Below are 26,700 nucleotides of genomic sequence, written 5' to 3' on the forward strand. Positions count from 1 at the left end.
TATGGGCAGAGCACAGATAGCCCATTGTGTAGCTTTGTGCTTAATTAAAAAACAACAACACCTTTCAAGGTCGCTTGATTTTTTATTTTATTTTCATACAATTTTTGATCCCACGTGATTTCTAATATCATGAAAGCATTCAATATTGTGACGTACACGTTATCTACGACACTTAGTTATATTGCTTTGGTTATGTATATTCATTAAAATTCATTTATGGTGTCAACTTTGTTGAAGACAAATTATACTGCAAATATTTTTCTTTTAATCTGGAAAGTAAATATTTTGAAGATGATACTTATCTTCATAAAATTAACAAATTTTATATTATTTATATAAAATTACGTTTTTAGCCTGATTATTAATACTTTCGGCTGTTTAATACCACTTGTGAACCTGGAGGTAAGATTTAAGCAGCGAATCAAGTGTACTCAATATGGCTGCTTTAACAAGGTTTGCGAGTTTGAAGATGAGCCGAGGGACTCTTCATTTGCTTAATAAACAGGTATGTGTAATTATCATGATTGTTACAGTTCGATGCAGCAGTGTATGATATACTGTATTTTAGTTTAGCCGTAGTTGTTTACACTTTCAGAGTAGATGTAGTGGTATTTCGTTGGTACACGTGTGCGTGCGTGTACACTATAGTCTGTTCGTCGGTTAAACCTATGTAATTTGTGATCTAAAGACTCGTGAATTTTGGTAGCACTAACAGATGATTCGGTATCACGCTTATAAAGTATTCAGCTCACACCCCAAAAATGTATTACAAAACTACTGTGATACATCTCGTGAATAATTCTGCAACAGCCACTAAGACGAAACGTATAACAGCATTAACAAATTAACCCATTTGGTACAGAAATGTGGATTTTTTTTTTTTTAGTGTGAATTATATTTATTAGCTTTGCTTACGATGAATACTGAATATATTCACGTTTCCAGTTTGCTATAATTAAAAAATAATGCATTATTTATTATGAGAATAAAATATTTCTGAAACAGCATCATACTTTCATAGTTAAAATATAACGTTACCAGGTAATAGTAGATACAGTAGATAATAGTACATTATCAAAATTTGGTACTTTTGAAGGTAACCTGTAATTACTTGTGTTTTATACCCCATCTGTACCCAGAAATGAAATGCCCAGGTGTTACCTATTTTAGATATCAAAAGAAAAGTTTTTTTTTTCATTTTGTTATATTGTTGAAACCAGTGTAAATATATGGGAAATGCTTATTCTTTAAAAACATTTCTTTGCCACTTGTCAAAATACAGCATCAGGTTCTTTTTCAGTCTTAATTTATGACCTATGTATGGTAAGTAAAAACTAAAACAGGAGTGTCATACTGATTATACCTTTATTTTCTCTCATTTCATCCTAACATTGTATCCCAGAACGGCTGTTATGGGTATTAGCACTGTAATTGATAAGGAAAGAACAACAAAAGTTGAAACATTGTTCTCTCTTTATCAATAACATTGTTAATACTCACAGCAGCTGTTCTAAGATACATTTTTATTTCAAATAGGTTTCTCGTCATCAAGAATAATCACAACATTTTTGGGCAACTCTTTTTACTTCTGCTCTGTACGCAATTTACAGGTCACAGCTGAAGGAAATTGTAACTGTATTTAAAGTTATTAATAAAGCAAGTTTTTTTTGGAGTTGTTTTCTTTGCAGGATTAAAGAATGTTTATGATGGAGGGAAAGAAACTTTATACTTGTATGTCACAGGTTGAGCAAGTTCAACTGTTATTTTGTATGGGTATTTAATTTACTGATATTTTATCATTTAAGTTAGATGAATATATACGCATCTGGTTTGTTGAACAAATGTAGATTAGAGATTATTTTGATTTTCTTACAGATTTCTAAAATACTGCATGTTTTATGTTTCTTTACTGTGTAAAGATTCCGTCCTGCCAGGTACCAGTACGAAAACTGAATCTTCATGAATATCAAAGCAAGCAGTTAATGAATGACAATGGAATAACAGTTCAACGATTTAAGGTTGCCGATACTATACAACAGGCTGAAGAAATATCTAAAACATTAAGTAAGCTTACACAGAATATCTTGTATAATCGTGTAAAAATGGTCAGTACTAGGTTCATAGGTTTTATTTTTTGTAAATATCTTTTCCAAATATTATAACAGGGCATTTAAATTTTGGCTCATAAAGAAATCAGTTTGTCAGATAAATTAAGACACTTGTAAATTTTATAATAGTTGTAGCTTTCACGAGATGTGCTTCTTTTATTTTTATTATCCATATAAATTGTGGTTAAGAAATTTTTTTCCAACCAGACAGTATGATAATTTTGATAAAAGGGGCATACAGATATTAAGGTAACAAAATACTGCTCTGGTATAGTTAACTTTATAATTTGCAGTTTGTGAGGTCTTTTGCTTTTTAGTTTAATTTGACTACTGTAATTTTTGTTTGCTTGTTCTGGAACTATGCACAATATGTTACTATTGTTTAAAATTACAAATGTTAGGCTACAAAAGTGTTGTAGTTTATATGACTTCAAGAAGGTATACATCTGTTCTCAGTTCTGGATACTTTAAACTTCTGTTCTTATAGCAGACCTAAAAGGATGATTTATTATTGTTTAAAAAGATCATAATTTGATATTTTGCTGTTACTGTTATTTTGCTCTGTTTAGTGTTTTCTTCTCTATTATTTTTGCATTTTTTAGGACTATTATATGGTCATTTTAATGAATGTGAAAAGCTATAGCTGATGTGTTTATAACACAGCTTTTAATCTTTCTTTGAACCTCACCTGTAGCATTCATTGTGCTTTCCTAATGTATTGTACCTCATACTTAATGTTATAAACCATGTTTTTTGTGAGAGCACTGGAAACTAGAGATTTTACCTTTTGTAATACTCTTACACAGGACTTAAAAACTCTATAGTGATGTTAAGTTTATTCATTATCTTATGAAGTTTTTCTGCTATAAGGAAGAAATACTTTTCTTTTTGTTTTCAGTGTCAGGTTGTGGTTCATCACTAGGTGAGACAGGTAAAACATAGAACACATGGTGTATCATTTTCTTTGGATAATCATTATTACTGAAAGTCTTCTCAAAATGTTTGTTCTTCATCTGAAAGCCAGAGTTTCACAAAAGTGTTTTAACATAGAAAAACGTCCTTTATAATTATACATGAAATGATGCTATAGTTTTGTTTCTAAGTGAACCATTAACATGTGCATCCTGTTTATATCCATCACCTATAATAACAACTGGTCCATTGGTGTTAACTTCATTTTCTTGCTAAATAGATTATAAAACATTTACTGTTTTATAAGTCATTTGGAAGTCTACATGGTTTCCCTCTGTAGAAAGTATTGGTAAGTAAAATGATTAAAAGAGAACACGGGTAAGTATGTAAAAAAAACATTTTCTATACTTAATGTGGCTTGAGAACCTGATTTTTTTTTCTGATAGTACTTTCATCATGAGAACCAATTGCATAAGATAACATTGAATTAGTGTTAATTTTCACCTAGTGCTACCAACTGATTTCAGGCCCCATGGCCCATCTAAATATAAATGTGTAAAGATGAAGGTAGCTGGAATTTCCTCATTTGCATGAACACATAAATCAACACTTTTTCTTATTTCAGAAGATGCATTTGAAAGTTGCTTTTAGCTTATAGTTAAATCATAATGTAATACAATTTATCAAAATGACATACTGTGTTTTATCTGGGTAATAATCAGGCTGAATTTGACCCATTCTGTGAAGAATTATCTTTTACTTACTCATTCTACAGATTAAAGTTTTTTTTTAGGTCATCTAATGGTCCTGACACATTTGTCCCATAGGAATTTATACTCAAACTTGACATTTTTACAGCATAGAACTGAACATTTCAGGTGTGTCTTAACGAAATAAATCAATTTTACATGGTTCACTATGATAATCATCTTAAAGAAAAAAGGTTTAATCCCTTAGCTGCAGAAATAATTGATCAACCAATCAAAATTTAGTAATCAGTTGGGTGTGTTTCACAGGCTGTTGTTCAAAAGAAATTAAAGTGTACCACGTGGCATGTTTCACAATTGCTTGCCAATTTACAATCACACCACATGGCACATTCTGCAGCTGAGTGCTTAGTAAATTTTTAACATGTACAATAGTTAAATATGTTTAAAATCATTCTAGGTCATGTCAGAGAAATTCTGTATGCTCATGTTAACTCTGAGAAATGTGGATGTAATTAAATAATAAAGATGGAATTCCATTTAGAAATAAGTTTTACTTTTAGTGTAAGTTTCAAATAGAAGCCTCATTAAACGTAATAATGATAAAGTAAAATGCTCCAGTTAGGTTACTTAAACTAAAAGTATCTTTTATGTTAGTGAAGCCCAATACCATATAATAACTTGACTGGACTTGTCTAGTATTGTTAAATGGTATAAAAAGAAACTTAATAAACATTTACTTAATGGAATGCACTGTATTATAAGGTTTTTGTGCAGTTGACTATTTTTCTAATTGTAGTTGTAAGTTTGATAATATCTTGCAAGTTTCGACCACTTTAAAATTTGCAATTCAAGCTTGAAAGCCAGTTTTCAATTCATTCTTGTCTTTGTGACTTAGAATTCCAGTTAATTTGAGTATGTTTTGAAATACTGGGCTGATTAGCAAAGGCAATTGTCACTGTGAATATGTCGTGGTTTGTTATGGAAAAACGAAAGATGGGGTAAAATTCATCCTATCATTTGTGCATGGTCCAAGCAACTTCTCAACTGTATTATACTTAAGGGTTGAGTTTGGAAAGAGTTTAAGTAGTTTGTTTAATTTTTAAATGCTTGAAAGCAAATCGTTGTGTTGAATTAAGAAACTATTGTATAAATTATGTTTAAGTGTTTTAAACTTTCTTTGTTTTAACAGTAAATCAAGTAATTTTGTTTAATTGATATTATGAGCAGCTTAGACAAGGTAGGGTTGAAATATTAATGCATTATTCTATTGATTCTTGAATAAAATGGCATTTTGGTCTATATTCTGAAGCTTTTGGTCACCCTGTCATAAAAATTTATGTTTGGAATGTTATCCTGTCAAAATCATATGGGCTAAGATGGTACTGACCCTTAATCCTTAAACAACAGTAATGTTGTAAGAAGCAACATCAACTGATGATGGCTGCCATTTAAGGGTTAAGGCACAACTCCAATATTTTAAAAATTATGTTTTTCAAGTTTATCGTAATTCAAAGGTTTAACATCTTTTCCACATAAATCATTTTGGTCTTAACAGCTGTTTTCTAGAAACACAGTTTTCAGTGGTGTTACCAATTTATTAGCATGATAATTAAAACCAATATCAGCATGATGTTTATGATACTTGTTGATATTATCCATAGCTTGAATTTTGTGTTGTTACAAGTCTAATTACTGCTACCTAAGGCATTAATTAAAATTAATCGGCCATAGTTCATTAATGTTTCAGAATAACTGGAAAGATTTAAATTCAAGGTATGAGGATGTTCACAAAGAACATATAATTTTTCATGTTTTCAACATTCTGTTGTAAGGTTATGATGTTAGAACAGTTTATATGTTTCTTTATCCCTGCCACATTAATAATTCATATGACGTATATATAATTGAAAGTGTACTTTCAGAGAATACAAAATCGTTCGTTTATTTTGTATGCAACTTGAAGGTTATAAGAAGTGTCTAATAGTGTTTCTTCAGCATGTAAATTTGCCTAGTTTTAACGGTCATTTTTGTTTTGTTCAATGCAAGATTTTCAAGACCTGTAGATCTTGACCTTGAGTGAGAGTTGATTATGTTTTGATATAGCAGGTTTTACTTTTTCCAGTATTGATTTCAGTTTATTAGGTGTCCTACCTGATTGTTGGTGTTTAGCTAAAACAGAGTTGTCAGAGTTTAACAGTCAAGTTCATAAAGTTTCAGGAACATGTTAACCAAAGTTAAATAACCACAAATTTTAAGCAAATAATTCAGTTTCAATGCTAACTGATTTTTCAATTCTACACACACACACACACACACACACACACACAGGAGAAATTGTTAGAATCACAGTACAAGTGGTAAAATAGCACAAATAGAACACATTCTAAAAACTGCTCTTAGCGAAACATAGAATTAGGACATCAAATCTTAGAAGCAACTGAACAATGGGAGAAAAAACAAACAAAGAATGTTTTCTGGTTCAAGATGTACCAGTCAAACTTTCAATCAGGACCAAAGCAATAGGTGGTCAGCAATAGTTTGGTATTTATTTTCCATAAAAACAAAGTAATGTTGTTGACATCACACAGTGGACAATCCATTGATAACCACTTCCTTCAAATGACAAAATTTGCAGAAGAAAAGCCCTGTAACAAATCCACATTTTCATTGAAACTTCCTGCAGTACAAAAACAGTCTTAGTATGGACTAAAATGTTATCTCATTTAAAAAATAAGACAGCAATCTGCAGAGTTAAACTGCATTACAGATTTTTACATCTGATTATTTGTCATTTGACAAAGAAGCCAGTAAATTTTTGATGTTTCTGAATGAAATGAGTTGTACCTTGTCTTCTGTTTATCATATTTATAACTTCAAAAAACAGTAACTTAATCTACTGTATAGATTTTCTGCACAAAGTGAAGTTAAAAAGAGTTACATTTCACTTCCTTACACACTTTGAGTTATATAATGTATTGGCTTTTCAAAAATTTTGTTTCAGATGTTAGAGAGTTTGTGATCAAAGCTCAGATTCTAGCAGGTGGGCGTGGCAAAGGAACATTCTCCAGTGGGCTGCAGGGTGGAGTAAAGTTAACGACAAAGTAAGTCTGTTCACTTGAACACTTCTAGTTCATTGGTGTTTTTCAGAACCTCACAGTTGGACAATTTTGATTATAGGATGTGTGATACCCAGCAGCAAGACATACTGTGAACTGAAACAAGGAAGTGTGAATGTGTCTTCATGATTACAGTTATACTTGTCATAAGAGCATTAGTATTAGGCCTATTGATTTTTAATCACTACATTCTTTATCTAGTTCCATAAGGATTTCCAAGAATTAAAAGAGTGTATAATAACAGTATTCAGACACCACTGTATTTGTCATATTCATTGTTGTATTTTACTCATTTCAGAGCTCTTCAGGCCAGCTGGGATACAACAGTTGTTATTTTGTGTAAAAGTTGTACATACTATTTCAGTGTCTGTTTTGTTCCTAACATGACCATTGAATCTCATGTTATGATTAGTTCTAAAAAGTTGCTAAGTAGCATTTCAATGCAAAGATTCCATCCAGGACCAAGATATAGAAATTATTTGTAATAGAATAGATAAAATATTTTTACTAGAAAGCATGAAATTTCCCTTTCTAAAATGTATATTAAGTAATTCAGAATTGCATATCAACAAATTAGAAGTACATATTATAATGAGCTGTGTACTTATACGAACTTTGTTCTAGTTTCATACATTAACTTTGCCCAAATCAACTTCTACACATTGTCTTTATATCTAGTAATTTATTTGGGATTTTAGTAGTTTTATTATTGTTTCAGATAAAAGTTACTTGATTATGTATTTACATATAGCTGCAAAACATTAAGAAATTTGAGATTGAGAACTTTCTATAAATATAGAAACACAGTTATGAGCATCTTTGTCATTTGCACAAAGTTCCTTGCATCTAGTCACTTTGATCTGTTGCAGAAAAACATGTAGCTGTTACTTAGTTCTGGGTCCCCTGCTGGTACAGCGGTAAGTCTACGGATTTACAATGCTAAAATCTGGGGTTTGATTTCCCTTGCTGGACTCAGCATATAGCCTGATGTTGCTTTGCTATAAGAAAACAAACAAACACTTAGTTCTTGTGTATGTTTGTACAGGATATTTTTGTCTCTGCAGTTTCTTTTCTACATGCTCAAGAAAGAGAAAAATACACAGAAGGACTTCATTTTTTTTCATTATTCTTTTATTTGTTTCTTATCTTTGTACATCATATAATTAGTTTGATGCCATGAGAAATATAACTATCTTCAATGATTGCTTTTAATTGTAATTCTCAATTATACTAAAGTACTTTGTTAGTATGTAGTCAGATATTTAGGTTTGTATATAGTTTGTTAATAATAGATACTGTAGAATTTTAAAAACTACAAAAGTATTTTGTTTTATATGTGCAGTGTAGGTTATTTTTTTTTATTCTGTTAACTAAACAGTTAAAGAATAATAGCTCTTCCAGATTTATATAGCACTTTAAATAGTTTATTGTCCTTTCATGTCAAAGTATGTAGGTTATATTTAAGTAAATGCTTTATAATTCAAAACAAACTGTGGTAATCATCATTTCAAAAGTTTTCAGAGCTAGTTTACAAGTTATAAAAATAGCAGAAATGACTTTTATTTTATGCAACCTCTAAGAAGTGACACCAAATGCACAACAATTAGAACAGTTAAAAGTGTGATTATGATTTCTCGTGTATCGTGTCATGTACGTATCATTATATACCATAATTTCTTATGTATCATCGTTTACAAAATTATGAGTTATGGAATATGTTTTTACAAATTTTACACAGTCCCAAAGAAGTAGCGCCAATTGTAGAACAAATGCTTGGACATAAACTAGTAACCAAACAAACGACTGCAGATGGAGTACTTGTTAGAAAGGTAAACCTATGTTATGGAAAATATTTTGAAGTCTATGAGAAGTTTATATTGAAATGTGATTTTTTTGCATATTATTATTTGAATTTAGTATTAAATTAAGATTACATCTTTTTAAGATACTGCTATGTATTTATTAAGATTAACCTAATCAGTTTTATTATACATGCAGCATGTTTAACATATTATTAGTTAAGGAAATAAACATCTTCAGTAAATTAACTTCAAACACCCTAACTCAGAGATCAGCAACCTCTTTCTGTGCAGGGGCCTGAGGCCATGTCTGTGAGCAGATGGAGGGCCAATTAAGTTACAAACTTGAATTATTTTTTAGGACCAGCATGGGCTGAGTGGATGTGATATTTCGTTTGGGATTTTTGGTGGCGAGCTGTAGGTTGCTAACTCCTGCCCCAACTCAACCACAGTTTATTTTAAACATATTCAAAATATAGTTTAGATATAGTACAGACTATCATTAGTTTAATATTTATTATTAAATTAAAACTCTCAAAACTCTTGTCATGTTTTATTTTTTACTATTGTCATTTTGTTTTTCAAAAATTAAACCTTTTTGTTTATCTCTCTATTCTTTTGTTTTTTTATTTTTTTGTATTGCATATACATTTTGTTTTTCATACATAAATGTGTTCGATCACGTATTTTATACACTTAATTATAATTTGCCCTATTGAAAACTTGTCCTTCTGTTGCTGCTATCTTAACCTTTTCTGGTTTTTCTCTTCATAATTCGTAGTGTTCTTCTCTTACCATCCTTTCTAACAGTATCAAATTAAAGTCATGATTTTTGTAACTAATATTGCATGTTTGATTTGTTTTGAAAGAAAATCTGTCAAAAGATTTCCAGATACTGTGTTGTAAACCAACACAATGATGATTTGGATACCTTTAGTTTTAATCGTTCTCAAATTTGTTTGGAGTTAGGTCCAGAGCCAGTTAAGATTTTTAATCCCTCTTTATGTATTAGATTTGAACCTGGGTTCTACTTCTTTATATAATTCACACTTTATTCAGGTAATTTATGAGCTGATCATTTCTTCTGGTGTTGGAAATGTTCTTTTTTCTATCCTTTGTGGTAGGGCTTCCATTTATTTCAGTTATGAGTGTACTGTTTAGAGAGAGTCCTGGGGATGTGTTTTCCTTCCTCAGTGGGCCTTACGTTTTCAGAACAGACGATCTGCCATTGCTCCTTTTGGCCTTTGCATCCAGGTGCAATTGGATGAATTGGGTCTGTTCTTGATAACATTGCAGAATCCACTGGTCAGCCCATCCTGCCATGGCTTATTACAGTCCCCAAATGTGACCTTTTTATATAAGTCATCTGAGAAAGGCAGATACTCCCAGTTTGAAGTACCATCTTTTATTTACTGAACATCTTTCGAACAATCTTTCCATTCCAATTTATACTGATGCTTCTAAATCAGGTAACTCTGTGGGCTTTGCTATGGTTTGTTGCGGTTTGGTGGTTGTGTGCAGAATCCCCTCTACAGCTTCTGTGTTCACTGCTGAACTGTATGCCATATCTCTTGCCCTGGATCATATTGTAGCTAAGCAGTGCTCCAACTGCACTATTTATACTGACTCGCTTAGTTCTCTGCTGGCTCTGGAATTGCTTCATGTTGGTTCACACCCTGTTCTCACTGATATTCAAAACCAACTGGCCCATTTCTCATTAACATCTACTTCTATCCAGTTTTTCTGGACACGAGGCCATGTTGGTATTTGTGGGAATGAGCTTGCAGACACGGCAGCTAAATCTATCTGCTTTGGCACTATCACCACTGTGCCTATTCCGTACATGGACTATGGTGTTGTCTTCAAGGCTCGGCTCCGTGCCAGCTGGCAGTCAATATGGAGTGAGCAACGCGACAACAAGCTTTTGCAAATAAAACCCTATATTGGACTTTGGCCGTCTAGCTTCCGTAAGGTTTGGAAGGAGGAAGTTGTTCTAACTAGACTACGCATTGGTCACAGTTTTTTAACTCATCATTTTCTTTTATCTGGAACTGTTGCACCAGTGTGTAGTTTGTGTGACACTCAAATCACTGTATGCCACATTTTACTTTCTTGCCATCGTTACAACTCTCAACGATGGCACTATTTTAAACATGTTCTGTCCCAAGGTCTGTCCATAACATTAGACAGTGTTATTGGTGACGGTGACACTGTCCACCTTGATAAAGTTTTTAGTTTTTTAATGGCCATCAATCTTTTTAATGTCATTTAAGTGTTTGATATTTATTCATTACACCTTTTTAATTGTGGTTTCCTTTTAAGAATTTCAATTTCTCTAGTTCAATTTGAAATTGGTAAATGGCCATAACATGAAATAACTCGACACCAGGACTGGAAAGGCCAACTTCTGGTGACTAACGCTGCTGTTTGAACTACCTGTTAGTCATCCTGGTAAGTTGTTATTACAATTTTGCTGCATGTTTTTAACATTTTTGATACTGGCCACAATGACACATAACCTGGAACCAGGACTGGAAAAGCCAACTTCAGTTGACTGACAGTGGTTCTTGTACTTACCTGTTAGTCTTCCTGGCAGGTTAATGTCATTACCATTATGCTACATAAAGTCCTTTACAACTTTATAGACTGGATGCCAACATTGGTTTTATGCCATTTATGTTTTTAATTGCTGTTTTGTTTTTACCTTCATTTCCTTTTATGTATTTTATTACACTTAATTTATTTTTACCTTTTTAACAGATGTTTGGGGCAGATAGCCTAGCTGCTTTTTGCCATAAAACACTAAATCAACCAACCAACCAGGTTTTTTGAAACTGCACTGTCCATCCTGTGACCATGCTCAATGTCAGTTACATTGTAACCCTTTCTATTCTGGAAGGACCAACACAAATAAAGCAGACAAGGACTGTTGCCCATGCCTGATGCTTTGTGACATTGGAACTCTTCCTATCACAAATCTGATATACAGTTCCAGATCCTGCAAGGTTTTGATTGATCAACTTTGTCTCTGTGGTAGCTTGTCTTTTCAAAATAAGGAATTATGGTTACCCATTAGTGTCTCCGATGATGCAGTCTTTTGGACTCTCCAACACATTTTTCTTTCCTTCTGGGGGAGTATAGGAATTCATACCACCTGCTAATTCCTAGCTGATGGGGTGGAGGACCATGGAGGCCTGTCTTCCTGAGTGAAGAACCATATCACTTTATCCTATATAGACCTGATATCAGATGCCACCAGATTTTGGTTGTAAGTACTATGCCATATTACTGTCTGTATATACCTGACCAATTTCTTTTTAACCTAATGTGACATTCCTCCTTCTTACCATCCTCTGGAGGTACATTCTGGACTTGTCTGGTATTGGTTGGAGATGGCCATGTCACAATTAGAATCTTGTATCAATGGTGTGACACCCTTCCTACTATGGACCTGATGTACAATTCCAGGTGCTACCAGTTTTTGGTTGAAGTGCTCTGCCATGTCATGAATAAGTAGAAAAGTTTCAAACCAGTGAGAGAAATGACTGCTACTAATGTTCTTGACTGCTGATACGAGTTTTGTGCTTAAGCCAGAACAGTATAGTTAAACCTGGAACATTTAGTTCATTCATCATGGCTTAGCTGGATCTTCATCAACTTTAGAATGAAGATTTGTTTTGTCCAATGATTACACATTTTGTATTTTATAGGTTTTACAGGCATTTTTCACAATTCCTTCTCTTATTATGAAACTTTTAATGTCCTGCTATAACCTTTTATTAATCATGATTTTACATAACTTCTGTCCAGGGGTGAGTACTCCTGAATTTTTTTTTTTTAAATGTCTGTATGGTGTATATATTACCTTTGGATATGTATAAAGTAAAGAAAATTTACTTGAATGAGTTGAGTATTTTATTTTCTTAGTAAAATGTTTTTAATTTCTTTGTTTGGAAAATAAAAACTAAATTTTTATGAAACTGTTTTCAGGTAATGATAGCAGAAGCTCTAGACATTGAGAGAGAAACATATTTGGCAGTTCTTATGGACAGAGAGACCAGTGGACCAGTAATAGTGGCCAGTCCAGCTGGAGGTGTAGACATTGAAGAAGTAGCTCAAACCAATCCAGAGCTTATATTTAAGGTTTTCATTATTTCTAAAAATTTTTCTTCTACCTTAAACTGTTAAATAGACGAGATACTGAAATTATCAGTTTTAATTTGCTCTTGAACCTTTTGCTGCAGTTTGGTCAAAGTGTGCATGTTGTGAGCTTTTATAGAATCACATCAAAAATGTAATTAAACTACTTTATTACCAACCTAAATTAATAATTTTTCCATCAGAACATATTTTATAAATTGTATTTTAATATTACACAAGTTTTTAGTTCTTAGTTTCATAAGAAAATAGTTTTAAAAATTGTTAAATCTCCAGTAGTATGACAATCATGATATTTTTCTGTAGGTTTTAGTTTAAGCATCTTTTATCCAAGGTGGAGTTAAATTATAATAGTTATAGGACATTGTTTATTTGTGAAGGATATTATTTTGTGTTTTTAGGTCTATTATTTAACTAAATAAAAATTAATTAGTGTACAAATACCAAAAAAAAACAAGAGGTTGAATGTAAGTATTGTATATCATGTACTTTAAGTGCATTTTCTATTCATTGTTATAAAACTAACTAAGATGTAAAAATTAGAAAGTTATAGGTCAGACAATGTTAGATTAAGTAAAATGGTAAAAAATTATCATTTTTCACCAGGTATTCTCATGAGCAGTTTGTGTATTATGTCATTCAATAATGTGGGTATTGCATTTACTGAGTCATTTACAACTCGTGTTTCAGAATTATTAGTTATATACACATTCAAAGTACAATGAAATGATAAAATTAAGTGAACGCAATTGTATATTGTTATAAGCCTTAAGCTACTTAGGATAAACAAATTGTAGTTTGTTTATTTTGTCACAATCTGCTGTCATTTTAGCCAGAAACAAAAGGTAATCAAAGGTTATCATATGGAGACTGATGGTTACTTTGTGGTTTCAAGGACAGTCATGCCAACCAATCCCATTACTGGGTGACATTGTGAAAGCACTTTTTGTATTAATTTAATAAATTATTACCCTAAGAAACAAAACATTGCTAATATTTGCTTGTATGCCTACATTAGGTGTTAGTTAACTGAATATACCTTTTATCATTGGAAAGAAAATTATTTAAAAAAAACATTTCAAGAAGACATGCCATTTAACTAATAATACCTATGTTCATAGAGAAATCAAAGCAATATCATAGCTCCATAGACGTAAAAAAGTAATTTATTAATAGTCGTACTTTCCTCATGATTAATTAATCTTTTGTTATGTTTGAAGTACATTTCAAATAAGTGAAGTATTCCATCTAGCAACCTCTTAAGTTCTTTTTATGAACATCAGTAATCAGCAATGTTGGGGGCCCAGTGTGGCCAGGTGGTTAGGGTGCTGGATTAATAATCTGAGGGTTGTAAGTTTAAATCCCCATCATGCCACACACGCTTGCCCCTTTCAGCCATGGGGGCATTATAATATGATTGTCAGTTGTCTATATGTTAGTCAAAGAGTAGCCCAAAAGTTGGCAGCAGTGATATCTAGGGGTGGCTAACACAGATAGCCATCGTGTAGCTTTGCAAGAAATTCAAAAACAGTATTATTTGTCAAATTTCATGAATTCTTGAAAGAGTGTTGATAAAGAATTTACTTCCTAACAATAAAAGATATAATAAATCAAGTTGCTGACATCTGATGTAGGCTTGTGGGTTAAAGAAGTTGTTTTTTTTTCTAATATCTCATATTGCATTTTGATTAATAAAGTTTCTTAAATATATATAAAAAGTTGTTTGAAAATGTCTAAGTACTGAAAGTGTATGGTATTGTGCTTTGTGATATTAATTATAAGCCAGAAAATACTAAATATATCAGAATAGTAATGGTAGTAGTTTCAAGTTATGAACTGTCAGTTCTTCGAATAATTTTGTTTTACTAAGTGGTTGAATCGTAATTTTCATTGAATAAAAAACATGATATTAATAGATGTGGCTGATCCTCATAGGTAACTAAGTTTATTGCCTAGATCTACTTCATATGTATTGAAACAACAACAGTTTGAAATTTTTTTTATATTTTTCTGTTCAGACTTTAGTGACATTTTGTTAGATCACATATTTTCAACATATGTTTCCAGGTACTCAGTGTATGTTTTATGTATGGATTTTTTGTAAGTTTAAATAGATTGCAAATATCATTAAACTTGCATTTATATATATATATATATATTGTTCAAGGCATTTGATATACAGTAGAAGTTAAAATATTGACATAATCAGAATTACACAAACATTAAGATTTATTATACATTTTCTATTTTAATCCAGACCTACAGTTTGTACTAAGAAATTGTTATATGGTTTGTGTTCTGTTACCTTGGTTTTTTGTTTGCTTTAGGAATCAGTTGATATTATGAAAGGTCTATCCAATGAACAAGCAAGAAAACTTGCTGAAAATTTGGAGTTTAAAGAAGAAGTAAGGGACCAGGTGTGAAAATATTTACTATTTTAATATACTGAACTGCTTATTTCTCCCTTTGTCAATAAATTCAAAGAAATCCTTGTGTGTGGTTTATTTGCATTTGTATCAATTCATTAAAAAATTACAATTTTATATTGTAAGTAAAGTAGACACAAAAGTGCAATTTACAAAATAATTTAAAGGTACAAACATTTGGAAAATGTTGTAACTGTATATTTAGTTTTTAATGAAACATATTTCAAAAGTTAATTTTCTTACAACAATGTCAGTATGTTTTTGAAAGATGATAATATCTCCTTAAAGACATCTGTAATTTGTTTAAAAGAATGATACAACACTAAAAGTTTGAACACTGAATATACATATAAAATTACCTACAGGTTTTTTTTTTTTTATTAGGCTGCAAATCAAATAAAGAAACTTTATGAATTGTTTCTCAAAGTTGATGCTACACAAGTAGAAATAAATCCCTTTGGAGAAACACCAGATGGAGGAGGTATTGTGGAAGTTTTCATAAAATTGAATAACTGCAGGTTGTAGGTTAAATTTAAACAATTTATCACGTAGAGATTATGAAGCACTCAACATCTATTCAGTTGGTATATGTGTTAACCTCTTGTTAAACAGATTAACCCTATTTACTTGGGTATGTATGTTGGTTGGGGGATCATGGCAAGCATCATTTAACGTGGTTTTAATGTTAGATTTATTAATTGTTTGTTTAACCTTAATCCTGCGTTGCTAATTTAATGACAGTTTGCAATAGAGGAGAGTATCCTTGTATATTAACACATAGCCCTCATGTAGCTTTGGGAGAAATTCAAAAACAAATTTTATTGTTTGTCAAACCTCATGAATTCTTGAAAGAGTGTTGACAAATAATTTACTTTCCAATAATAAAAGAGGTAATAAATCAATTAGCTGATAGAGGCTCTGGATGTTATTAGGGTCAGTTTTAAAATACAGGATGAAGAGTGTTGAAATTCAAGGTGGGTTAATATAGTGTAAAGTAACTAAACTACTGTTGGTTGTTTACAGCTTGTTGAATGGAATTTCATGTATCATAGTAAAAGAAACATAAAACAACTTGTCAGTTTTTATAATTAAACCTAAGCTTTTATTCTGCATTTTAGTGGTTTGTTTTGATGCCAAAATCAACTTTGACGACAATGCAATGTTTCACCAGAAGGAAATCTTTGCAATGGAAGATTTATCTGAAAGTGACCCTAGGGAAGTAGAAGCCACTAAATATAGTATTAATTATATAGGAATGGATGGAAATATAGCTTGTTTAGGTAGGAATTTTATTTGCTTTTTTTCAGTTTCCACTCTTATTTCTGTGAAATCAAAATGTGAACCATATCACCAAGCAAACTAAATTGTTTTTTTATTCTGTTTTCTTATTTTAATGCAGTTAAATATGAAATATTAGAAACTATAAAACTCCTACTTTACCAGTATATTTAAGAAAGGCAGAATATAAATCAAAGGTTTTGTTACAGGTAATATCTAACATTGAGATCTGTTGCTCTTTCAGTGGTCAGTTGGCTGAGCTAATGGTCAAACATTCTTGTTATTTTTCACATTTTTCTCTTGTATAACAGTTTTAACCTAGTTGAGTGTTAAAAACGACATTTAGGTTATGAAAAGATTTGTAAGTTTGTTTGTTGCATAGGTCAGTTTTTAATTAATATTTCTCCCTCTTCTCATTTGTTTTACAAATGTAAACTAATTAATTATGATAATATTATATACTTTACTAGATCTGTCATTTCAAATTAGTTAAGTGTACATATCAGTGAATTAATGATAAATAACTGCATTAGGAAGTGTCATATCACTGGGAAAAGTTTGATAAAAGTGTCTTAATGTACAATCATATTTGGTTGTGCAGTTAATGGCGCTGGGCTCGCAATGGCCACTATGGACATCATTAAACTGTATGGCGGAACTCCAGCTAATTTTCTTGATGTTGGCGGAGGAGTACAGGAGGAACAAGTACATCATGCCTTCAGAATACTTGCACAAGATTCTAGGGTAAGTTGGTTAGATGAAGTAATGGAACACTGAAAGAAAATAATAGAATTCTAAATCTTTGTTAATTAAGTCAACACTGACATCTAGCATTTGTTACAGAAGTTATTGCATAAGTTATATATATCTTAATTTTTGTGTGAACTAAATGTTTCAAATACAAGTAAAGAAGTGGAAAGCTAAGATGTTTTATTAAGTGCTCTTTATAATTATTAATTAATTCTTAATTATTGTTATAGCTTTCTCTGTAGAATTTTAAACTTTGATAGGTTTTGTGTGTTAATTAAACCACTGTAGAAAATACTATGATTTTAAAAATTGTATCTAGGGCAGTTCCTTTATCTATTCATACAAAACTGTATGTACAACAGTTAGAAAACCATAAGATCCTAATTGTATTATATGAAAAAATGCAAGCATATTTTTTACCTGAAAAGTTTTTGTTTGCTGTTTTCATATTTAGATTAATATTTTTTTCATAATTTTCTCTTGAAAATCTTAAATTCATCCTTTTACTTTACATCTGATTTGATTATTGTGTCTCGACTTTATTAACTACTTGAAAAAATCATAAGTCATTAAAATTGTATGAAAGACATATTTAGCAACTACACAATTGTTAAGATTTGATGAAGGATTTGTATAATCAGTTTGTTCTCAGATTTGTCTTTACTCTTTTCTGAGTATCTCCTTCAGCTCTTTAGTTTTTTTTTATTATTGTCCAGATTATATTAAAGAAATGAGAAAACAGTTTCAAAATCGTAGCATCTTATTGATATACATTGTCATTGTATATAATGACAGTAGTATTAGTATCATCAGTTTGGAAATGGAGTGACTGTGTGCTTGAATAGGATTCCATAACTGGATATAGGAGAGGTTGTACTTTTGGCAGGTGCTAATGCCTACCTTGTAAACTAAACTAATCGGGATTCATGTACAGGTAACACGGTACTGAGGAAGGGATCTTTAGCATGGTTTTGGTCTATGAATCAGTATATTTATATTGCTGATTATAAATTTGTTTTGAGTCTTAATAGAACTAATTCACCATCAGATTAAGATGTCAGTGTATGCAATGATGAAATAAATCTGTTTTTGAATATTATAAATTTCTTTTTTGCAATTGGATTTTTAAAGTGTTTAGGATATCATATTAATGGATTAGGGAAAGAAGTTTGAATCTTTTCCCTCACAATGCCAATTTGTAATGTTTTTAAGTTATTAAATTTGAGCCCCTCCATAACATCATCTGGTTGACTTCTTGGTGCATACTCTAAAGTAATTAGAATGTAATATTACTGCAACTAGACAAAAGTGGTGGAGTAAGTTTTACATTGTTTTATAAAACACTTCATTTCTTAGTATTTAGAGTGCTTGCCCTTGCAGAGTTTACGTTGAGTGTTAGATAATTTTGCACAGAGTGAGCAAGAATGAAGAAGTTCAAATAAGAAATGAGTGAGCTTAAAACATCATTTGGTAAATGTAATTATACCCTGACCTCTACTTATAATTGTCATACCATTTTAAAAATATTAACTATTATGTTCAGATCCACTTGACAAGGTAGTAAACTTTAATTATAAAGTAAGTGAACATTAGTTATGTTTTATTTACACAGTTGGTCATCTTTTCTTAATAGGTGAAAGCCATATTGGTGAACATCTTTGGTGGAATAGTTAACTGTGCTACTATAGCTAATGGAATCACAAATGCATGTAAAAATATTGATTTGAAAGTTCCATTAGTGGTGAGATTAGAAGGTGAGGAAGTATTTTGATCAGAAATGTAACATTATAGTTTAAAATATGTTTGGGTTTGTTTTTTCTTGTAATACAAAAAATTATTTCATTTTGTGATTTTGACGTACTAGGTTTAACTATCAGATTTAATGTTCTATGTTTGTATTAATCCCTTCTGTGATTAGTCGAGGTAATTGGGTGCATTTTTTTATCTTTCAAAAAATATTTGCCTAAATTTATTCTCATGTTATGTATTACAGTCAGTGCTCAATAGATGGCACTGGAAGTGGTCCAGTCCAGAGATTTTGTGTACATTTTATTGCTTATGAAAAATTAAATCTTTATAAAACACTAGGTTATTGAAAAGTTTTTGTTTTCTAATTAAAGTAAACAGTAATAATATAGTTTGGTCAATTACAGGAAAAACAAAAACTCAAGTGTTATGAAACACTGTACATACATATACAGGGTTCATGTAGTTTGTTGGTGTATTTGGATATCAATATCTTTGTGGACATATGAATGAAACAATGGGGTTCATGAACCTATGACCAACAGAGAGTGCTACCTGCTCATCATGACCACCTTGCCAATATGGTTGACAAACTTGGTTTTTGCATACAAAAGTACCTGAAGTCACTTGTGTATTGTGAAGCATCTGTTACTCTGACTGGCTCAGTAGTTATCAACCAGCAACATGTAGCTGTTTTATTATTAGACAGCTTTATCCCACTGCAGTTGACATTGTGATTTTAATGACCAAATAGTGCCCTCTGTTGGTGTTGATTTATTGACTCCATTGACTTGTAGGTATGTTTACTAAGGGATTTTACTCTGAGATGGACAATGTTCATTTTATTAATGTTTGAACACAGAAAACTTTAAGATCCTTTATATGAGAATTTGCATTTAGTATCAGTTTTTAGACAACTTTACGTAGTAGAGAGGGTTTTCCACATAATTCTGATGTGTGTTACTTCTCTTTCAAGTTTTAGCCCTGTATGTAAGTAATTTATAGTACTGTTTAAATGTCTAAAATTAAGGTCTAGGATTTTTAATTATTTAAAGTTCTTTGAAGTTAATTGTTGTTGGTTTGACTGGATGGAAAGCTTTATACTAACAGTTTTTTTGTTAAGACCATAACATGTATATATTGTTTGAGAAATTGCATTAAGTTGTGTCTGTGACAGAAAGAATAGTATTCAATACATATTGAGTATGCATTCATTACGTGTTAGTTTATTTCTTGTTTTATCACTTGTGCTAAAACTGTTTAAAGTTTAAACTGCATTTTATTTCTTGTTTTATCACTTGTGCTAAAACTGTTTAAAGTTTAAACTGCATTTTATTTCTTGTTTTATCACTTGTGCTAAAACTGTTTAAAGTTTAAACTGCATTTTATATTATTTGAGGGTTTATGCCTTTGGAAATTCCTGTTCTGCACTGGGGGGGACTGTTGGTTTATTTTAAGTGTTTGTCAAATCTCACTGTTGAGTAAGATGAAGAGTAGCCTAAAACTTAACATGTTATTGAACCTATTAATTCATAATTAGGGTTAGCTATGTCCTTTGCTTTTGTAAAGTGTTTTTTTTTTATTCTTGTAAGACTTGAATACTCATTCTGTTTATAAGAAAATGCAGTTTTTAATACTTTTTTAGTTTTCCAACAGATGTTACAGTGACTTTCACGCATATTAATATATTATGTAAACATTACTTAGATAGTCTACAAACACCACTTGTGTTTTTCTTGTTTCTTCAGGCACTAATGTAGATGAAGCTAAAAAAATACTCTCTAAAAGTGGACTTCCAGTGACAACGGCCAGTGATCTCGATGATGCAGCTAAAAAGGCTGTAGACAGTCTACCTGTTTAGTTATATTGAAAGTTCCTTAGAGGTAAATGTTATATGTAACAAATATAGTGTTTGTAAAGTACTTGTTAAAAGCTGTATTTCTAATATTTCCATTTTATGATTTTTATGAAACATTATAAAAAACTAGAGGGTTTTTTCCTTAGATTTAGAACCATTTATTCCCTCAATTGTATGTTGTGTAAATTTTGAATATTATATCCTTATTTTCAAGTTTGGTTGGAATTTTGTCTTTGAAATTGTTATAGTTATTCTAAGAACATATGAATTGGAATTAAAAAAGAATGTCAGCCATATTACATCTGCCATATCCTTTCAGACACTTGTCTATGGTATAGATGATTTGAAAATAGAATTTTTTGTGAAATTAAAATATCTATTGGAATTTGGTGAAGTGGTAAAACAAACTAAATTATCACCATTACCATCGGAGCAAATTTATTCATACCTAACTTCATAATCTGTTATCTTCTAAGAGATGCGTAAAATTACTCCAGAACATATTTCCTGTTTTAAACTGAGAGGACCAACTTTTAGGTTTAAGTATTAAGATAAAGGAAAATAAGAATGAATTTTGTTTATTAGTAAAATTGGCCAAAAACTGTTAGGAGTGTCTGTTGTTTTATCAAATAATTCTATTAAATATTAAGTATTTGTAGTTGGTATCAAAAATACATTAACGGTCTAGGTAGGAACAAGCTGATAATTGTTTTACATGTATCTTTCTTAGCTTATAACAGATTTGTTTGTATAAAAGACTTTAATGTGAAAGAAATTGGTTAATAAATATTGAAATTCATTCCTTACAGGGGTTTTAACGTGTTCTAGTCACAGTCAGTTAATTGTTTTCTGAATTTAATTTTTGTCATAATTAGTTTTTTTTATAAAACTTGCAATTTAGAAAATTGAGAGTTTTTCCTAGTGAAAAACATTAATATTCTGAGGTTTTTGTGTTTTTTGTTACACAAACTGGATAACATTTTAGAAGAAACTAAAGTTGTGTAATACCAATCTGAATTTAATAGACAAAAGAACATAGAAAGTTGAAGTTAAAATTCATCATTGTGATGAAATTTGTATTACTTCACATATGCACAGGAAACAGTCTGAAGTTTTATGAGGTTCTTTTAAATGTTTTGAAATAACATTGAAGGTAAACTCTGTGGATTAACAACAAAATATAATAATGTATCATCACATTCCACATATCTTGGCACTTGTAAAATACCCACATCAATTATTTTTAAGGGTATTCAGCATTAGTTATCACCCAAAATTTACTACCAGTGAAACTTTAATTTTAAATTGAATTTGACTAACTTTGTAGTATATATTGTTAAAGAGTGGTTTACTAGTGTGTTAACTATCTTACTAGTGTATGCTTGATGTACAAGATTTTGACCAGGTCCAGTAATAAGTGTAGGAAATAGAAGAGAAAGAAAAGGATTACTATAGAAAAACAGTCATGTAGTGTGTGAGAGTGATCATTTGATAAAACTGGTGAAAAATACAAATTTCTCTTCACAAAAGTGTTAAAGTTGTGTTCTTGTTTGATTTTGGAAAAATGTCAATATTGCAAGTGCTTTAAAATAATTGGTAACAACAGACTTCATTTAGTAGATGATAAATTTTAACTTGTGCCCTGGATTTTGCAGAAGAGATGCATTGTGGGTATTTTTACTGTTATACCAAGAATGTTTTGCATGAAACAATAATGCATATAATTTTTCTTCTAGCTGCAAGTAACAACATTTTAAAAATATTATAATGTGGAAATAACACTGGTGTAATTGTGAACTTTAATTTGCATGTATGTATCTTATCAAATACCACAGTTAAATACTTCCTACCATTGTAGAAAATTAACTTTTATCAGCTTAGTAGATTTACAAACTTTTAGATGGTAAAAGGAAACTGTTTGGGTTAGCAAAACAGATTGTAACGAGTGTTAAAAAAAAATAATATGTTTATTTTAATTTATAAAATGTGACTCTTCCCACCATTAATGAATCCAGCACATTCCTACTTAAGATGTTTTATAGAACTGCAGTGTTTATCACAAGAGGAATGAGCACTTGTATATTTGTGGTTGTAATGTTTTATAACAAAGAGTAGGTCAGTTATTACACTTCATCCTGGTGTTTGTTTTTAACATGTAGCATATTTAAATGTTCCACTCACTTTTCTTAAAATTTTAACTCTATTAGTATGCATTTATTAAGCCTGCAGTTTTGTTTTTGAGTATTATAAATTAATACTAAAATTAGAACTTAAAGGAGTACTTTTTTTAAAGTTTTACAGAATGTTTTGGGTAGCTTATTAAAGAATTACATGTCACCTTTTTTTTTCTGTCCATCAACATTATTAGGTCCCTAAAAATTAGTACAGAACTTTACAGGCATAAATGCCTTCCACATCATTTCTGTGACCTTTTTGAATAATCTAAACTTTATGAAGGAATGTGTAGAGGAGTGGTGAATATTAGACAATATTGAAGCTTTAAAGAATTTTAAATCAGGATCAGTTTAAGTCTACCAATGTCTTACAAACAACTTTTATTATATTCTCTTAGTATTGGTTTTTCAACACTGAGTAGCCATGTATGATTTTTGTACATAAATAAATATGTTTATCAAATAATCCTCCTACCATATTTTATGTTTAAAACAAGTGACTGAATTTGGAAGTAAAACTAATTTCTAAATTAATTCATGGTATGAATAAAACTTTCATGGACTTAATCCAGTTTATCTTGGAATCACACACAGTATGGTTGACACTTATGTGAAAGATAAAATAAACGAGTGTTTATTGAGATAACAAACATAATGTAAGATGTAAGCAACCAATATATAAACTTGTACCATGATATGTTAGATATTTGACGGTGAAAACAAAATGTGCTCCCTAGTGGCACAGTGGTATGTTGGCAGACTTGTACGTTAGAATCCAGGTTTCAATAATTGTGTTGGGCAGGGCACATATAACCCATTGTGTCACTTTATGCTTAATTTCAAAATAAACAAAAATTGAGATCAACTTAGGTACAGATTTTAAAATTATGTAACATGTTTTGCCATTTTATTTATAACTGCATTTAATTTTGTCTTATTCTCAAAATGAACAAATGCCTGGGTGTGTCCTAGAAATTAGCAAGTCTAGATTGTATATCCAAGGATGCACAATTAGCATTCCACTCATGAAAAATACACTTCACATATTGGGGCTGTGGGTGCATTACAGGAGCTACAGTCAAATTCCATTAGTAAGTTGAACAAGAGTTGAGAGTGGTTACTGATGATTAGTTGCCCTCCATCTAGTCTGGTCTGTCGATTTAAAACTATGGACAACTCTGTGCAGATGGCTTTTGTTATAGGATTGTGAGAAAATTCAAAATAAGAATTTAAAATAAATGCAGTTAAATCATAGTAAAGAAAGTGTATAGGTTTTACTGTTATTTCCACTGAGCTGAGAATGAGCTGTGAATTTGAGGGTTCATGGTTTGCATCCCATTATCAGAAAAAACCTGCTTTGCACATTGAATGGACTCTAAGAATGACTAATTGGTCAAACAAGAATTGGTATTTCTTTTGGCTATCTGCCTTTACTAATCTATAAGTTGAAAAGAAGGACAGCTAAACATAAGTAGCCCTTGCTTAGCTTTAGCAAAACATTATTAAAACAAATTATTTTCACTCTTTTACAGTTCAAAGGTATTTTAAAATAATTGCCTCATTATGTATAATTCACTGATGGCCTTTTAAATACTTAAATTGTATCACTTAATTCTGAGCTTATATTGTAGCAAATTTGCACTTTTTCTGTTGGTTTAGACCATTCAAGTTCCCTAAACAAACAATAGCAGTTTATTTCCTCTTAACATCTGAATTATTTTTATTACAAAACGTACAAGATTCCAGCCACCAGATGTAAACAGCATTACTGAGAATGGGGGAAGTACAAGATGAAAGATTTGTTTGTTGTAATCATAACAAAAAAAAAGAAATTATGGTGTTCATGTTGTAGCTGTGAAATTTGTCAAAAATAATTTTATTTTAAAGGATAATTACATGTAATTATCAAGTGAAGATAACTTTATTGTATATATAGGTTCTGTGCTATGCAATTTCAAGAGAATGTGTGCAAGTTATGTTATAAAATAACAATGTCATTTGACAATTAATTAAGGGGGTGCTCTGTCATTTGACTAAAGTGAATGTGCAATATGTGGGCTGGCATTGATTTGTAAATTAGATTATAAGACCCAATAAAAGCATAAAACTTGTACTTTATGACTGGATTCTTTTATTCTTTTGCTCCTTTTATTTGATGCCCCTGATAAGTTCATGTTATAACCTTTTTCTTACATTGTAAAATTAATTACTCTTTTAATGAAAGGCCTGGCATTGCCAGATGGGTTAAGATGCAAGACTCGTAATCTCAGGGTCGTGGGTTCAAATCCCTCTGCGCACCATACATGCTTGCCCTTTCAGCTGTGAGGGCATTATAATATGATAGTCAATTCCACTATTCATTGGTAAAAGAGTAGCCCAAGAGTTAGTGGTGGGTGGTGATGACTAGTCTTACACTGCTAAATTAGGGACAGCTAGTGCAGATAGCCCTCATGTAGCTTTGTACAAAATTCAAAACCAAACTTAATGAAGATGTACATTAGAAAAGATTATTGTAGAAGTGCCATATAAATCAAATGATTTAAAGATTTGTTTGACATCAGAGACAATTGCATGATCTTCTTTATAGAAGAAAGGTATCAGCTACAGAGTATGTTGTGTGTATGGGTTCAAAGTTAGAATACAGTTTTTGTTATCCAGTCATGTGCTTGTTTGACCAAAATACCCAAATTATTGGACAAACAGCTGTACTAATTTTAGAATTGAGTTATATTCTTGTTGTCCATAATTTCAGTTTAATGGTGGGTACTGCTGAATAAACAAGATGAATGAGGATAATCTAATTGGTTTTAGGTACTATTTGACCATAATCTTCATCATATGATCAATATAATATATTGGAAAATCAAATTCTAATCTCCTGTTATACAATCTTCTCGCATCTCCTTTGTGGATTAGTGGTTCTTGATGATTTTTATTTATTGTTGTTGTTGTTTTTTAAATCAAGTTATACCTGTAATCCAGTATCTATCTCTAAAGTAAATGATGGTTTGACTAATATGTGGTACAGAATTCAATAATTTTGTCAGGATGGAATTGGCAATTGATAGTAGTTTGGGAAAGATTGAACAGTTCAACCCTCTGGTGCCATTGTCAGAAACTTTGTTTCAGATATTCATTCAAAGCTATCTGTGTTAGCCTTCCACAAATTAATTAGTTAACAGATCAATCATCAACTCATGGACTTCTGTAATTTAATAGTATGATTAGAAAGCTCTATGTAGAGGAGTGCACAATGATTCTATCTTCTTTGGTCATTGTCAGCCTGACGATGACCGAAGAAGGTCGAATCATTGTTCGCTTCTCTACATAGAGCTTTCTCTACCCATACCAGCTGTTTTTACATATATATTTTTCTCTACAAGTGGTTTTTCATCATTACAGATTAGTAAATCAGTGGTATTAACAATAACAAAGTTTGTGTGTAGAAAAAATTCACTTTTCTTTAAGAATTTAGATGGGCCATAAAGGTTTATATTTCATTCGTAAATTATTTCATAAATGCTGTGGAAGTGGCTTGTGACAAAATAGTGTGTACTTTTTAATACATATTTAAATGTTTCCCAAATGAAGCTGTTAAAAAAATGAAAGATGGCAGCATCTTGTTTATGCGAGATCTCTCATCTTCCATGAAAGTAGGCACCCTG

The 26,700-nt window shown here is 31.0% G+C and overlaps 1 protein-coding gene across 5 annotated transcripts; it reads left to right on the top strand.

Annotated features, from left to right (window-relative positions):
* Positions 1-342: 342 nt before the first annotated feature.
* Positions 343-25,148, top strand: LOC143239860 (succinate--CoA ligase [GDP-forming] subunit beta, mitochondrial-like). Of its 5 annotated transcripts, XM_076481440.1 has the most exons (13): positions 343-505; positions 1,920-2,064; positions 3,007-3,039; positions 6,732-6,831; positions 8,585-8,675; positions 12,636-12,788; positions 15,131-15,220; positions 15,614-15,710; positions 16,348-16,509; positions 17,109-17,251; positions 18,891-19,011; positions 20,752-20,886; positions 22,237-22,398. In XM_076481440.1, the coding sequence occupies exons 1-12, from the start codon at positions 437-439 to the stop codon at positions 20,862-20,864; spliced, it is 1,317 nt and encodes a 438-aa protein (XP_076337555.1). In that variant the 5' UTR covers positions 343-436; the 3' UTR covers positions 20,865-20,886; positions 22,237-22,398. The 5 variants fall into 5 exon arrangements, with proteins under 5 accessions (XP_076337555.1, XP_076337554.1, XP_076337557.1 ...); XM_076481439.1 differs by having other exon boundaries at positions 344-505; positions 20,752-25,148; XM_076481442.1 differs by lacking the exon at positions 3,007-3,039 and having other exon boundaries at positions 346-505; positions 22,237-25,148.
* Positions 25,149-26,700: the final 1,552 nt, after the last annotated feature.

This window comes from Tachypleus tridentatus, chromosome 13, assembly GCF_004210375.1.
Source record: "Tachypleus tridentatus isolate NWPU-2018 chromosome 13, ASM421037v1, whole genome shotgun sequence".
Taxonomy (NCBI): Eukaryota; Metazoa; Arthropoda; class Merostomata; order Xiphosura; family Limulidae; genus Tachypleus; species Tachypleus tridentatus.